Source organism: Eucyclogobius newberryi, unplaced genomic scaffold (assembly GCF_026437365.1).
Source record: "Eucyclogobius newberryi isolate DKJ021-1_F unplaced genomic scaffold, fEucNew1.0.hap1 SCAF_11, whole genome shotgun sequence".
NCBI classification, from domain to species: domain Eukaryota; kingdom Metazoa; phylum Chordata; class Actinopteri; order Gobiiformes; family Gobiidae; genus Eucyclogobius; species Eucyclogobius newberryi.
Window position 1 is genome coordinate 17,200,454 of NW_027315735.1, and position 14,360 is coordinate 17,214,813.

At 40.0% G+C, this 14,360-nt stretch overlaps 1 protein-coding gene across 1 annotated transcript in view; it reads left to right on the forward strand.

The window, feature by feature from the left end:
- Nucleotides 1-14,360, forward strand: part of tnmd (tenomodulin) — an 81,132-nt gene that overhangs the window by 61,457 nt on the left and 5,315 nt on the right. Inside the window, exons 4-6 of the mRNA XM_072436127.1 lie at nt 3,137-3,244; nt 9,664-9,829; nt 10,038-10,132. Coding sequence (XP_072292228.1) covers nt 3,137-3,244; nt 9,664-9,829; nt 10,038-10,132 — 369 coding nt within the window. The remainder of the gene's footprint in view (nt 1-3,136; nt 3,245-9,663; nt 9,830-10,037; nt 10,133-14,360) is intronic.

Below are 14,360 nucleotides of genomic sequence, written 5' to 3' on the forward strand. Positions count from 1 at the left end.
CTATGCTACAAATTTGCCATCTGCTGTATTTTGAGATCTAACGAAACAACCAATATGTGTCATTTTAGGTGTGAGGATAGTCTGGAAAAGCAGAAACACAAGTAGCCTATTTGAATTGTTGCCAACAATCCCCCATTCTTCCAGGAGAGTTCCAAGGTTGAAAAGATTGCAAAGTTGTCATCTGGTTACTGTTTACAACAGTCGAGCCAATCAAAAACCAAAACGGTAGATTGGACGACCGATCCATAATAATTTTATCAGGTAAAGAAAAGGCAGTGCAGTTTCAGATTATAATTCCTCCCTTTAGGGCAGGATTTATCTAGCTCAGTGTTGTATAAATCATAGATTCTCAAGCCAGTAACATCAAATGGAAGTATACTACTGGATGGGAGTCAAAATGTCTTGATTTAAAACCTTTTTTACTGATTTTGTGATGATGTAAACAAATAATGCTAAGCTTCGATTCTGCATTTTGCAGAGTAGTTTTAGTATCTTGTCCTACTTTCTGAAAAAACAAAGCTACAAAACAATCTAAGATTGTTCTTGGCTGTTAATCAAAGTTTTTTATGCTATAGTTAAAGGTGAACTAAGTTTCCCGGTAGAGCAACTGAAACCTGGAATGTTCCCCTGTCTGGCATCCATATATATATATATATATATATATATATATATATATATATATACTCAATCTTACCATAACATTATTGATACCCATTGAATTAATGAAAAATGAGCAATAGTAATGTTAAGCTTGAGTCTGCTGTTCCAATCCATCGTCATGACTACAACACTATGACACATGACTTGAAACTCACCGAAATGTACAATTTCTTCTTGCTGTTGAAAGAGAGTGTGCAGCTTATCAACTTGCATAAAGTATGGAAATTTGGATATCTTACATTATCTCTCAAAGTGAGATCACTTTTTAATTCTTCAACTCCGTGTTAATGTGTCTTTCCTCATTTTCCGCATGACCAACCCTAGTAATCCTTGCATTTCATCACGACAGTGGCCTCTCTGCGTCACACCAGCACAGAATGCTCAAATTAAAAAGAAACACATCACAATAAAGTACATTCCTTTGTGCTTGAGATCATTACAGGCCCATCATTTTCTTGTGCCTATGAAATTATATGCAATGGATTATGACAGCTGTGATATAGCTGTTTTCACAAATCAGATACATTGCTGGAAAAAAGTCACCAAACTTTTCCTGTAATTAAATCCAACTAGAATCATATCTGTTTTCATGCCACTTTCCCATTGATCAAATTTTAAACGCCAGCCTTGCCAAGTGTAGATTTTCTTCCGTCTGCAGTAATACGGCATGCCAATGAGTAGCTCTCCTCCATGGGAGAAATAAATTGGATACAATCTGATATAGTCTTCGAGGCTCATTCCGGCTGACTTTCTTAGATTAACGGAGAATGGCACCAGGGAAGAGAATTAACAGATCTTTCTCTCTTGTACTGAAGCTGTCGAAAAATTGAAAGGCGCTAGAGTCCGTACGGTGGAGGAGTGGAGCTGGAGAGACGAGCGCCACACTTGACTGCGCAGATTAAGAGGAGTGACAGGGGCCTGTGACTGGCTAATTCAATGTGGGCACTCTCCGTATAAAACTCTTCATTCTCAACATTGTCACGGGAAACCTCATGCCTTTTTTTCTCAAGGTTTGAAATGAAGCACCGCGATAACATTCAGTCATTCAGTTTCATACAATATGTACAACAAAAGTAAAATAAGAGCAAAGGGATCAAAATGTAAACCCTGCACTCATTATGGGAGGTTTCAGTATGTGGGGTGTGGACTTGCAATGTCTTATGGGAGCAACTTAAACAGTGCTTAACAATTCATCAATTAAAAATGAAATGACAAGAAGTTGTATTATGGAGGCACAGTGCTGAGGAAATGACCTTGTCCCTTGCTTTCATGGTTATGTTATATAACTCAAATCATGATTTATATTGTATTATACTATTAAATCTAAACTGCTAAGGCCGCAGTTATTTTATTACTTGGTTCACGGATTTTTAAATGAAATATATTGAACAGGCGGGCGAAATATAAATATAATTTCAATTTCAAAAGATGTTTTCTTCCGGGTTTACCCAAAACGCCCCATGGGAGGGGGTATTTTGCGTTGTCGGCTTTATAAAAAAAACATATATAATAATTTATTTTATTTATATTGTAGAAATCAATAATCTAAGTGCAGCAGATCCGTAAACCACGTACTACAATAACTGTGGCCTAACTGTACGTAAATCAACAGAGAATGACATTATTGTATATGGGGTATTGTGTATATGTGGTTATATGTGTATCCATGTGTGTATGTACATATCTATGTATGCAATCACATGGAATAGAATAATGAGTTTTGGGTTGGGGTAAAATTCTTGCTTCTTTGCTCTCTCATTCTGGCTAAAATAGTTTGGTTTATTGTTACTGTACATTGTTTGCAACTTGTTGATTACTAATTATTGATATTGCATAAACTCAAATAAAATGAAATAAACAATGTCATTTTTCTAATGGAAGGTTTGTCATCTGCTTGTCTCCATTGAGATGTTATGGTTTTCCAGAAATATTCCACATCAAACTTGCATGTATTTTCTTATGGGGGTTTTAATTGCTAAAAATACCTGGGAAAACAAGCATTCTCATTGTGAGGAGACTCGCCTCTCCATGGATCTGACCTTTAACTTGGTCTGGTGGGTCATCTGCTCGGCTCCATGGAGATAGATGAGTTTTATTTTTAGCTCCTCTGCAGCACGGCTTCAGCTGTCTGGGAGTAAAAGGCAAATAAGCAACAAATGTTAATTTTTAAGAAGATGTTAAAACTAAATTGTATGAAGGAACTGTATTGAATATATTATGTTTCTAAATTCTAAATCAATTGCATTTGTAGTTGTTTGGTTATTTATTGTAAAAAGCTATTGTCATGTGCACATTATAAATAGCTGTCCCTTGCAAGTTACTCTGTCCCTCAACCTGTCACAATGGAACAAAACACGCATATTTGTACAAAACCAGGGGCTGAATGCCACATCCACAGGACAAGGCTATATATGTGGAAACATGAACATGGTTTATTTCTGTTCTATGTCCTCTTATTCTTTTATTTTTTTCACAGGGAATTACAGGGATCCGGTTTGCCAAGCATCAGAAGTGCTACATCAGGACCCAAACCAGGAGCCTTCCCCAGGTGACAGAGATGGAGGCAGAGGACACACAGTCACAGGTACGTGGCCTATGCAGACCTCGCTGTCGTGCATACTGCAGTAGAGATAAACAGAGTGTAGAGCAACCACCGCCTGTCCATCTTGTCCTATCTCCACCAGCCTCTCACTGCAGAATAAACCAAGCCTTACGGTGTGAGTGAAACCATCTGAAAGGCTGCCCACAAGCCCGAAGCTGCTTTGTGGCTCACATCAAATAGTGTTTGCTGTCAGTTTTGAGCCTTAAATATTAATATTTAATGATCTCTTCCAAAGGCTCCTTCCAAATAGCCTAAAAGGGAAGGGTGCTAGAGATGGCTAAGTGAAAGGTAAGCAGTACAACAGTATTTTAAAGAAATGTGCCCTTTGAAATTCACAACTTTAGAGTAATTCAGTTTTCACTCATACTTTATGTGAACTTGAGTAAAAGAAGAGGAAGAAATTCAATCAATCAGAATTCAATTTTTTTCCCCCAGTGTCACAGCGCAATTCAACTGAGGGTTCAAAGAGAAAATCCCTCTTTCAGATGTCTCATACTGCAAGCATGCGCTCATTTACATTTCCCATTGTAGAGGGAGAGAAGTTGGCACATACTGTACAATATTTGAGGTTCAGTGTTTTATCTAAAATACAGAATAAGCCAATTTGGACTCCAAGCTAAATTCAGGCTCAGTTTTAACTTTTAAGAAAGCAAAAGGTGTTATGTACAAAAACAAATTCTGTTTTGTTTTACTTCCCTCATCTTGGTGTCTGATCCACAAGGACACTGCACCATATGTCGGGAGCTTTTATGCTACTTTTGTAACTAATGTGACAAAGACACAAATGAAAGAGACATTTCAAGATCAAAAGCTTTATTTTGAAAATATATTGTACTCTAAATACAACAATAAAAAATCACAATTCAACTGTCACCAGGATGTACATAAAACATCTGATTGTGTTATGTGACTATTGTATCAGATTCTTTTTTTCTGGCCACGCATGTGTTCCCTCATGGAGAAGGCTAAATGTCCACCTACATCACAAGTGACCTGCAGTGCTACCTCTTCTATAAAGTCAATACTTTTAGATGTTTTTCTCCACACATTTTCCACATCACTGCAAACATGGCTGACATATAGCAGCAGAGTTGTTTTCCAACAGAAACAAGGGATATAAATATCAAAGAGCCACTGACATTGACCTCTGAAGTGCCCCACATAAGGATGCCTTCACATTTGACTGCGGCCCTGACTCCTGCTCAGTGAAAGTCCTCCCATGTCTGCACTTCTCTCCATCTGCAGCAGGAGGTGCAGCACATGCAGCTCACAGGATTAGGGCATAGCACTAATAGTGTGCAGTTAAGCCAGCTGCAGGCTTTTAAGAGCCAGGCCTCACAGCAACCTCCTCAGGCACCAGGGCCGACAAGAAAAACAATAAGGGAAAATGCAGAGAAAACTGCAAGCGGCTGATAAGAAAAACGCTCCCTGCGAGCGAGAACCAGGTGACAAACACGAATTGTTTGCTGGGATGTTTTCTTGCTTTTTCAATTTGTCTTCTCTGAGAAGCGTCAGAGGGAGTAATCCCTGAGCTTCATCCCCGTACCCCCAGTCTGACATGGAAATTGCCAACCACCTCCGTCACAGCTCTCATCGATGTCAGTGGAGGCTGTTGGCTCCATTAAACAGCCAATTAATATGGATGACCGTAACTCACCCAGCAACCCAAAAACCTCCCACCGATCCAGACGATGTGGGCAAACAGTCAAACAGCATGGGTGCGCTCCCTGAATGAACTGTTTGTTTAATCTGCATGAGGATATGAGCTTGGTGAATTGTACTGTGATCAGTAGGACGTTGCACCAAAAACATGATGTATTAAGTTTAAGGACCACTTTCGCCACATTTCTCTCCAAGAGGTGTCAGTCGTGATTCAATGTGAAACAAACACACCATCTCGCGCTGTGTGACGACGCTCGTGGGCATGGAAGAAGTTTTTCCAGGAGAAGTGTGGCAGAGTTTCAAACTATGTGTCATATGGACAGTATATTCTCCTTGGGGACATAATGGCAGGAGAGGGTAGATTCATTAACTATAACACAACAGGCAGAAAACACACACACCAACAGTGTGCCCAAAACAAATTTCCATCATTCCAATACTTGATAAAAAAAAACGGTGCTATAATAATAGACCATTGGTCAATAGCAGAATAGAAAAGCGAGCATGATGGAGGAGCACTGTAATCATGTTGTCTCTGTGCTTGTCAACTGGCATTTAGAAATCCCTACCCTATGCTAAAATGCTGACCTTTCCCTTTCCTCTCTAAGGCGCTCTCTCCCACAACTTATTGGACTTGTTTCTCAGCTGTGCAGACGAAGTCATGTTGCGCGCCCCGTGTCGTGACCCCCATTTACTTTTCGGAGCAAGCTCACTTGGCTTCAGTGGTTAAGAGGTCCAATTAGAGAGGACTGTTTGTGTTTCTCTGGTTTGATTTTTAATTTCTGTAGCCACTGGAATGGTCGGTGCACGAACTCATTGCCGGAGCGAAAGCCTGCACCACAGCCCAAGTCCTTTGAGTCATCATCAACCCAACCGTTCAGCGATCTAAAAGTGAGGGAAAGCTTGTCAAAGGCTCGGCTAAACACCACCCGAGCCCAAGATTTGAAGTGGTCAATGGGTTTACAGGAGGCCAACTCTTTGGATACTTCTAAACCAGATTTCAATGTACTGCTGCATTCACAAACAGGTGATCCTATGAGGTGAAGCTGTGTTATGACTATTAAAAACATTAACAAGTAACCATTAGTGTAAGGCTTAAGATATATTATGGAATATGGCATATTACAGATCAAAATAAAGACAGAAAGATTAAATATCTGACACGACCTTGCTCTTCTTTATACATTAATATGAATTATAGAGCAGCATATGCAAGCGAGTTAACGATCTGCTCGGAAAGTTCATAGGTCAGATAAGAATGCATGCCTTTCTATGCGCAGAATAAATACAAACACATATTATCACTTTTATCATTTTATTTAATTTACTTTCCGCATGTTTCATGCTGGATTAGGCTCGTCACAGTTATTGTGAGAAAAATGTTTTTTTTATTTATTAGGGATAGCCCCTTGAGATACATCAACTATTTTTGTGTGAGTGTCCTATTTTTATTTTTTATTTATTATGTACCTATTGTTAATTTTAAAGATGATTCACGATGACTGAAAACGTAATCAAACAAAGGTGATCTTTTTCTATTTTTATTTTCATTCCTCAAGTTTGTAGCCATCTTTATGAAATTACATTTCTGAATAATAATAATAATAATAAATATAGCCGCAAGCGGCAATGATCGGCCCTCGCCACGCCGCCGCCACACCGCCGCCACGCCGCAAGAGGAGGGGGCGCTAACGCGCCCCAATTGTCCTTTTATTACGCCTACTGCTGAATCTGTGACGCTGTCACATCTTCTCCCCTTTGTTTTACCATCAAAAAGCAATTTTATTTTGAATTCTTGGCAAAATGTGCGGCTTTGCCGCACAGACACCGTGACTCTTTGAATGAAAATGTGGATAACTTTTGATGGTCTTGAAGATGAGTCTCACCAAATTTCAGGTTAATAGGGCTGACGCCCTGGGAGGAGTTTGTGAAAGTCTAAAGTGTAAACATGTTCTGGTGATTTCCCCATTGGAATAACATGAAAGGTTTCGGTCATCGTTACGGCAACGCCATAACAATTATGACATGAGTCATTGACTTTTTTGATGGGGATGCTAAAATTGAGTTGTGTGTCAAATTTCATATAATTTCGCAAAACTAAACATTTAACCTCCATATAAAATCTGTAGGGGGCGCTGTGGCGCCAAATGAATTTATTTCACTTCAAGTAGGTTTAGGGCAAAGAGTTTAACAACTGATTCTAATTTGACGCAATTCGGACTTTATCTGCGCAAACGGCAGAAATTTTAAATATGGGAGATTTCTGAAATTCTAGCTACAGTTTGCGGCTTCGCCGCACAGAGACCGTGAGAGGTATCAATGTAATTTGGATAACTTTTGATGTCCCACTCCTCAGTAGCATTTTCACCAAATTTCAGCTTTTTAGGGCCAACGCCCTGGGAGGAGTTCATAAAAGTACGACGTTTGGAAAAACTCCGAAGTCATGTTTAGCCATTTTTGAAGCAATATGGCCGACATTTGGTTCGGGGGACGGCGTTGCCGTAATAATATTTTTTACTTCTCTTGTCACCATCTACCTCTGCGCCAAATTTCATGATTCTACGATCAGATTTTTTTTGGGTCATTTCCCATCTCTCAATGCATTTTTGGTACATTTGGTGGCGCTGACGCGCCAATTTTTTTTATTTTAGAAAAGGGAAATAGCCAGAATGTAGAGAGGCACGATTTTTAGAGGTGTGCAAATTTTTGTGACTTTTCGTCAATGTTCACTGGGTGAAAAATAGGGGGGTTGGTCCCGAGAAGAAGAAAGAAAGAAAGAAAGAATAATATTCCGATGCGAAAACAATGTTTCCCATTTTTCAAATATCATAAACTATACATTTTCGGAAAGCGCTCGCGCTTTCCTACCTCATGGTGTGGGTCCCTGGTCACTGACGGGTACTTTCGATAATTTTGAGTGGGCTCCGCCCACTTTGTGTTTTTGGCCCTCTATACAGTAATAATGTTCAATTTTTGCATTACATGCTTATATGCACGGAACATGCAAGAGATGGGGAACGTATTCGTGAGCTACTTAGCGCAAATGAGTGCTTTATATGGGGATGACGACCGCTTCGCGGTCGTCATCCCAATGTAAAGTGCTCGTTTAGTGCGAACTTTTGCACGGGCTTCGCCCGTTTACAACGGTAATGTTCCATTTTCCTACAACTAATTAGTATGCACGGGGCGTGCATGAGTGGAGGAGTGCGTTAGTGAGTGTTTGGAAGTGGGCGAGCGCTTCGCGCTCGATTTCGTGCGCACTACGTGCGCACTTTCGCAGCCGTGCTTCGCACGGCCTTACGAGATTAATAGGCCTCTCGCCAGCTTGTGGCGCTCGGGCCTAATAATAATAATAATAATAATAATAATAATAATAATAAAAAACTGCACAATAAAAAATACTTTACATTCAGATGTATTTTTGGACTATATATTGAAGTCTATTTTTGCTTCTAAACTTGTCACTTCTATAGCGTGCCTGGGATAAACCGAAATGTCTCCATTGTGTGGACAAATAAAGCTAATCTTATCTTATAATCACAATGATTAACTTGACATCCCTATATATGGATTATACAAGATATAAACAGACTGATATCATGAGACTGTATATGGAGCACACCCTTTGATACAGATTTGGGACAGGTCCTGAGCCCTTGAGGAATATTAATTAATCGGGCAAACCAAAGTTCAACCAAATTAACCTTCTCAAAATGTCCATGTAAGAACTTTTATCTGAAGTTTGACCGTACCAACCACACAAGATTAGCCTACAACTACCATATGCATGGGATACATTTTATGCGTAGTAAGAATTTATGATTTAGGTCAAGTGTGCAGTGCATGTGCATTCTGTGCGATACCCTTAGATACAGGGACAGACCACCATGAATTATAACGTACAGGCAGTGTGTATGTATGATTCTTAATTGGTCTATGTAATTAATCTGTACTGCACATGCATGTGATTGGATACATATTATCACACCAATGTTAATAACAGAATGCATTCAGCTTATTCTAATTCCAGTTAGAATGGAGGTATCCAATTGGGAAGAAGGGAGCACAGCCTAATATAAATGAATCTGACTCCTACTATAGCCCCAGGATTCTACGTCAAGCTTAACTAATGTGCAATTAAGCTTTAGACTGGGAGAAAATCACCTTGTACAAACATCAGTCAAGTGAACTGTTGTTCTATTCGGCGAGGCTAATTAGCAGGGGAATGAGACGAGGGGTTTGTTTGTGTGTGCGTATTTACATACACATGAAGAAAAATACATATGTGCACTGTTATGGGAGAGCATAACCAAAGTGTCTTCATATGTCTCTATTAGACGACACTGACATGTAGGCCTGATCATTAAGCAATAATAGTTTACTTTACAGCTCATGAACTGCAGTATCAACAAATTATGTATGGTGATGGCACTGGGGGCCAAGCAGAGCATTGTGGGGTTGAGTGGGAGTGTGAGGCTGAAGAGGACAAGGCTTTATTGTGTCTGTCACATTAAATGATATTGCTGCCACACACCGAGTAATGAAGACCACTTCTAAAGTCATCTAAAAGTCAAATCATCACTGTATGTGAATCTCAATGATGTATAATAGAAGGAGCACGCCATGGGCTGAAGGAGGGGAAGGGCAGGGGAGGGGCCAATGGAGTCAGGACCCTCTCAATGGAAACAGGTGACAGATAAAACTGTGACATTTGAGCTGAGCAGAGCTGTGTGTTTCAGGTGCAGCAGCCGGCTGATGGCACACAAGTGAAGGTGGTGCAGGACTCCAGAGTTTGGGTCCCTGCCGAGGAGCCCATCATTAACCCAGCCTTCCTCTTCGACTCAAAGATCTGGGAGATTTGCCAGGAGCTGCCCATCCACTGGATCCATCCCACCCCTCTAAGTGGTAAGAGCAGGGGGCACTGCTGCCCATTAGCACGGCACTGGAGGGCATTCATGCGGGTTATAACTGGGCCCAGTGGGACTGGCTGCCTTGGCTACAGCCGTGTTTCTGCAAAAGACTGATGGTCATCTGGTGGTTTACTTTTGCGGCAAAAAGACCCTTTCATTCTTCTCCACTAAATATAAACAGATCCTTTTTCTGTTATGTTCAGATGCTGAAGACTTGGAGGTGGACACACCTGATGCAGAGGTCATAGGTCAGCGGGTCGCTCGTGACGTCCTGGACCATGTTCCTGTAAATGACTATGTAAGAGTTCCATGATTTTGCCTCATGCAGCCAGCATAACAGGCAGTTACAGTATCCCTCCATATGCTTCTGCTCTGACTTCACTCTCTCTGCATAGAAATCGCTCACTAATTGATGTTAAAACTGACTTTGTGCACCGGAGGGCACAGCAATTGCTCTATATATCTGTTTAAGTAAGGCCAGTTCATTGAAGACTTCCTTAATGTCTCCCCATTAATTGAGAGGAATATCCAGCCTTTCAAAGGCCACAGCTTATGCCTACAGCAGCCGTAAGTGCTTTTCTCTCATCTTCTTTCTGAGGCACTACAGAGCGCGGTAGAAAGGAGCACATTCAAGGTCACTCACTGCTGCACAGATAGGAAACATTTATTAATACTGCTTTAATTATCAAAGCACATACGATGAATAGGAAGGCCAAGTGGCATTTGGTGTTAGACGCTATACTACTGATACTATTGATTAATTATCCTTGACTCTGAGGAAATTCTGACGCAGAAATATGTTACAGACAAAAAGAAGCACAGTGTATTTGCGCACTAAAGATAGGACCATACACTGGGGCACGTGTCAGGCATGCGCACAGTACTTACAGGTGAACAGGCTTTAATGTTAAACTCAAGATAATGACTCAAGCTCAGGCTTCTCTTCAAAGCACCCGGAGACTCTGAAAATGAGACGTCCTGTAATGTTGACATTTATCAGACTTGTCCCAGATACACCTCCCGCTTAACTCCTCAATTTCATCTCCATTCAACGTGTGCAAGAAGAAATGGAGCACACCAGGCAATTAAAACATACCAGGGGGATAAAAACACCAGCTTCTCCTTTTGAAACATTTTCCTCTATCAATAGAGCAATACATACCACAGTAGTTCATCCCACAAGTTTGTCTGGTCCGTATTTGTGGATCTGGCCATAACAAAGGACTTTGTGACTACACGGGAGCCTACAGTCTGTAATTGGTAGTCTGAACTCTGGTGCATTACAGCAGGATGCTGGAAGCATGTGCTATCTGCTTTTTTATTCTTTCAGAGTAAATCTGCATGCTGAAAAGGTTGTTCATGTTAAAAAAGTAACTCCTGTGTCTAAAGTTGCAACCACTAATATTTAACACGCCCATTACCCAGCTAAGAAGTAACTCTAATAAACTTACCAGCCACTGGGCTCCATGAGCTTTCCCCATTTGTTGCCAGACCTCTCTCCCTTACTAAATAAACATGTATTCTGAAGTCTGAATTTCAGCAGCCAACACAGTTTGTAAAGGACAATAATGGTCTGAGTCTTTGTGACAGAGCCCGGCAGATATATGGGGCTGACCTTTGCCACAGCTGCCATGTCACTACGGTACGTATCAGAGGTGGCCCTGGAAAACGACCACGTGACAGGGCTGAAGGAACACAACCACTGTCCTTGACCCACACAACCAAGGATGTGACTCCTCCACTGTCAACCAGTAGGCTGCTCACTCTCACACAAAGCAGAGCTGGCACTGGCAATATTTTTTCTATAAATTTCCTGTCTTAAATGTAACCAGTGATATGTTTTAAATGATTGGACTAAGTGTCAAAAGGTAAAGGTTTCTTCATGTTGGCAGTACTGGGATGGATTTATGTCCCTCTGGGGGCGTTCACATTGGCCAGGACTAAAACAATACCAAATCAAGTCTACATCTGAATTAAACTGGGCTCAAACTGGGACCAAACAGGTAAAAACAAGTGTAAATGCACTTTATCGTACCAATAAAATGTTATTGTTTTGAAAATTGCATAAATGGTGATAAAATAGCTTACATGGGAAATGATGAAGATTAGGCCATTTGACAAGGGCTCTACTCAAAATGTCTCTTGGCTTTGTTAGTATGCAACAGTTATCATTATTTCTATTCAGAATATGACTTTTGATTGCAAAAATCATGCTTTAATTACCCAACACAGTGGACACCACACTCAGTACTCAACAATAGAAAAAAAAATGCCCTTTTTATGCCCTTAAATATGAATATTTGTCCCTAGTGGATTAAACAGCTTTTATCAAGATACAGTAGCTATTTTTACATAATTTTGGGGGCGGAAATGGGATAGGCCTAAAACTATAGGAATTGTACAAATCATAAAGAGCTTTTGGGAATGTTCTGTCTATAGACTAACAAAGTAGTATTTTAATTGTGGGCACTTTATGCTCCCTTTGGACAAAAAGTCTAACCTGGAAAATCCAGAATGTTAACTGAATCGATATCATCACTTCTCTATCATCGTCACCTTCCCGAGCTCCGATGGGCGTGACTGGCAGGTGGATTAGCTAATCAGGAACAGGCATACTAGTTTGTAAAAAAATAATATCTCAGGGACTGAAAAACATGGTGAATTTCTGAGGAATCAATGAGCAAAGCAAAAAAAAAACTCTAAATAGATGACCAATGAGCTCATTTGCTTCACATTCGTCCCAAAAATAAATACATCATACACAATACAGATGCCAACACACTGGCTTTGTCTGTAACTTTAACTTAGTCAGCAAACACATGTAACATAAAACCACATCTAAGTCCATTTTGTATGATCTAATAATGGTATAATGTTCAAATAGTTAGTTGCACTCTCTCCTGTTCCGCAGAATTGTTCCTTTAACTGTACTAACTGTTGCATGCCTCCAGAGGAATCGAAAACACCTTATCACTTAGGTAAACCACTAGAGTTTACTAAGACGCACAATATCTTTATTCAATTACAATCCATTTTATGATCAGCCTCCGCAGCGCTGAAATGAGAATAGGAGATCACTGTATTTCATATGTCGCAGTATTCTGAGCATGCTATGAACTGTTATCGCCGCTGTTTTGATCCGGGAATGAATTTGAGATTTAATGAAAACAGCCTGGCGTGCGCCTCGTGTGTAGAACTGTGTGAAATATCACCAACAAGTGCACAGATTAAAGCAGGTTGTGCGTTCATGGTTTGAATGACTGACTTCTCTCATTCATATCTCATAATATGCATTCAGGTTTCTGGGAGTGTGTGCGTGATGAAATCAGATGCAGCACGGAGGTAATGGCTTTTGCTCTTCATTAACGCTGCTTGTTTGTGTGCGAGTGCCTCAGATTTCCCAAGGTGAACCGCTCCATATCGGCACCCACATCACACAACACTCAGCGCTGAATAATATGTTTTATAAGGATAGCTCTGATTAATTGTCTTTGTGCTAGAATGCCACCTACTGGTTGTTTGTTTTTGTAACTGCAGTTTCATTTGAATAAAATATTGCCCTCATTTTGTGATTTTTCGAAGGGGGAATTTTGAGCATCACGGTTTGTGGCTGTGAGGGGCAGATAAGATTATCGTTGGTCCATTGACAGCTTTCGTGTTGTTTCCATAACAGATTGTTGCCTGGAAGCTGTTGACCTGAAACTTGACTGAGACAATAAATCATTAAAATGCTGGGCTTGTCACAGTAATAAATCAGACTTTAGCACCCCCTCATATCATCCTTTCCTATGTGTTAAAGCTAGTGTTTGGCTGCATGTAATGTTGTCATATTCATCATATCACGCACAGTCTACGGTCCCAGTATTTATAGCACAGTGTTGTAAAGTTACACCACCTAAGCTTTATGTTCCTCGAAGGATGACACTGGACCAATTCCATACATAAAAAGTATTCATAAAGTGGATAAAAAATAGCCACCACAGCTGTCATGGTGCAGACTAATGTTAAGGTGACCTCTTCTACCTCTGACATTAAAGGGCATATGACTGATTCTCACGTTTTCTATAAGTAAATAAGTAAGTATATGTAAATATTTATCATAGTTTAACATAATCTAAGTTGGAGTTTATTAATAAAACATTTAAATGAAAAGTTGAATATTACTTGAATATAGCTGAGTTCTGAAACAGAATCTCTGTCTGGAAGCAACAGTGAGGAATAATTTACAAGAAACAACAATTTATCAGAGGGCAGTTGTAAATTGAGTGTTAAATGAGTAATACAAATTAAATAAATAATTTACGTACATGCAACAGACAGCATTTTCTGACAGTTCAAACAACCATTTAACAAAATAAAAAGGTGTTTTGTCAAATTGTAGCAATTGTGTGGTTTGTATGGGTTTTAGCCCTTGTTCTCAATACGGTTGCTAGGCAACAGTTGTCCATGTCCAACCTCAATTAGTAAAAAAAAAAGTTAAATTAGTAATATCACCAGAATTGTCAAAGAGGGGAAAATGGTCAAAA